General features: G+C 48.5%; 1 protein-coding gene across 15 annotated transcripts in view; it reads right to left on the bottom strand.

Moving 5' to 3' along the window:
• The window catches only part of LOC116841928 (ankyrin repeat domain-containing protein SOWAHB), a 152,586-nt gene that overhangs the window by 5,233 nt on the left and 144,752 nt on the right, over positions 1–2,601 (bottom strand). For 10 of the 15 annotated variants that reach the window (XM_032810468.1, XM_032810448.1, XM_032810458.1 and 7 more), the window contains one exon: positions 2,395–2,487. The exons of 1 other annotated variant lie outside the window; for it this stretch is intronic. In XM_032810468.1, coding sequence (XP_032666359.1) covers positions 2,395–2,487 — 93 coding nt within the window. Of the gene's footprint in view, positions 1–418; positions 444–2,394; positions 2,488–2,601 lie in introns of all 15 variants that reach the window. 4 more of the 15 variants (XR_004377640.1, XM_032810526.1, XM_032810546.1 and 1 more) reach the window with 1 other exon arrangement.

Genomic DNA, 2,601 nt, shown 5'->3' with positions numbered 1-2,601 from the left:
AGAAAAAGAGAGAAACAGAGAGAGAGAGAGAGAGAGAGAGAGAGAGAGAGAGAGAGAGAGAGAGAGAGAGAGACATTGATTCAGCGACAGAAAAGCAAACGGGCAAACGGACGAAGGCTTTCGAGATGCCGATAGAACGAAGACAGGCTCCGCCGTTTTCGGAGATCGTCCTCTCTCTCTCTCTCCTGACGCGAATGGGAATGAATGAACCTTGAGTGACATGACACGTCGTTGATATACTCCCGATGATCTCCCGGAGATCGCGTGATTAGGCCCGTTCGTGAAACACATCTCAACCATACTCACGTCGTCAGTGTAGAAAAAGTGACAGTCGTACGTTACTCTAAGGTGCGCCTACTTAAATCTTGCGACACCAAAGCGCTTTACTACTTTAGCGGAGGTGCGCTTCTGAACTTGCCTGTGCGTAGCGGCAGCGGTAATCCCTACAACAAAAGAATACTTCCAGAACCCTGACGTGCGATCGGTTTCGCCGACACGCACACAAGCACACCGAGAAACCCGCAACCATTCCTGCCGACGATACTCTCGATATTTCGTCGTATTCATCGACATACTATCTACGTACACACCTTAAATCTACGGGGAAACGTGCGAAGCACACGGGTACAGGTGTAATTCCACAGATATCCTGAGATATCCGGGAGCAGGAGAAAGAGAAGAGAGGGACGTGCAAGCGGAGGGTGTTTGGTCTCCTCAAATTTCTTTTCCATTTGGAAAACAGAGTAACGGCCCAGCCACTCAAATTCGATTTTTCACTCATATTCACTCACAGCGTGCATTTCTCACTCGTGGAATGAATTCTCTACTCATCGAGTGGACATTCCTGTTCGAAATTGAAGAGCGAATCCCATATGTACTTGCTTATTAAGCGGCTTGCACATCTGTTTTCTTGTTTGCACATTTTTTTTTTGAAGTCGCAGCGCTCCGTGTTGTTACCATTGACAGATACTGTTGACGTTTGCATAATCGATTATGACAGGAACCGAAGTGACAGTACACGATGTAAGTATTGGCTCTTTATTATACTCTTATCTGATGAATAAGAATGCAATAAAGATACTCGAGCTTTTTTCTGAATTCTTCGTTACATTCCCGTGACGTCTCGTATATCATTTCGGCTCTTGTCATAATCGATTACCGTGCAAACACGTCAGAAGTGCCTCTCGATTGTGACAGTCTGGAGCGCTGAAATTTCATTGGGGAAAATGTGTACAGATCGTTTAGCAAACGAGTGCACTCCACTGTCTTACAGAAAGAAATTCGCTCTAATTGATTTCAACGTTCACTCGTACAGATGAAGAATCCGCTCCAATCCTCTCGCGACTTCGATATCTGCATTATTTAGCGAATTTCTACTCGTTCCTAGACTTCTCTCCAAGAAATTTGGAGAGATCACGAACGGCTCGAATACGAGAATCAAATCGCTCAGGTGGGATAAATGATGCGCGCAAATGTCGAATATTAATTTGAGCGGCTGTCCAAACGGAAGGAAGGGGATACTGCGGTCGAACACGTGCCGGGTAGTTGAGCAATAACGCGTGGAAATAGCGCGGCTTGAAGCGCCCGATATACAGATATCCAGATGATCTACATCTACTCGAACATCTACGCGGATGCTAAACGCGGTGTCGTCACCCCCTGCGGCATGCTATCAACGTTACGGGAAAGGCGAGAGATGGCTATTAACGGGTAATGCTGGACAGCGTGACAGACGGACGAAAAGCGATACACGAAACGAACGGCGAACAATGATCGACACGCTATCGGGTGAGGGCGGGCGTAATAAGCCGGACAGAACTTTGGGACGCTTTAAGCGGCGTGTAAATTATCGGCGCACCTCGGTGACGGTAATTGGTTTTGTAGCGGCGGCGAACGCGAGCGAGCGGAGGTCACGCGCGTCGCCGCGGGTATATGAGCCGGTGAATTCGTTCAGGAACTTTTCCAAGCGGCGATTACGTTCTTTGTTTCCACGTTATGCTAACTACCGCCTCTCCGTTAGCGTGCGTCCGTAACAGTCTCGTGTAGGGGAGAGGAAGAAAAAGAAAGAAAGAGAAAAAAGCGGACACCACGTCTAATGTATGCCAAAAAAAGAGAAACTGCTCCCGAGGTCAATCTCATCTCGGAGTCTGTTGCGGATCAGGAGACAGGAAAAAGGGTGGTCTCGCGAAAATTTCCAACGGCTCTCGAGCGACTTCAACCGGTGGACCGGCCGAGGAGACAAACGTGGTCTCGTCCTCGAGGACGAAAGAGACCATCATCCTCGCGCGACAACTTGATCAGAAATCCTCTACGATCATAAGGATGACGTATGCGTTCTCTCTCTTTCTCTCTTCCGAGTGGCTCTCTTTCCTCTCGGAAAAGTCATGTACTTACTGCGAAACGTGTCCTGACTGACCGCTGCCTCTTGGGACACCAAGTACTGCCTGGCCTTCTTGCCGCTGTGGTCGCGTACGTCTTGATTCGCTCCTGAAAACAAAAGATCTCGGTGGTTCCGTCGGCGATGTGATTTTTTTGCTATTTCGTGCGAGGCTCGCGAGAAAGAGAGAGAGAGAGAGAGAGAGAGAGAGAGAGAGAGAGAGA

Source organism: Odontomachus brunneus, unplaced genomic scaffold (assembly GCF_010583005.1).
Source record: "Odontomachus brunneus isolate Ranch 3 - 2012 unplaced genomic scaffold, Obru_v1 Obru_scaffold_002, whole genome shotgun sequence".
NCBI lineage: Eukaryota > Metazoa > Arthropoda > Insecta > Hymenoptera > Formicidae > Odontomachus > Odontomachus brunneus.
The sequence above is the reverse complement of the archived record's forward strand: the minus strand, read 5'-3'. Positions and strand labels throughout refer to the sequence as shown.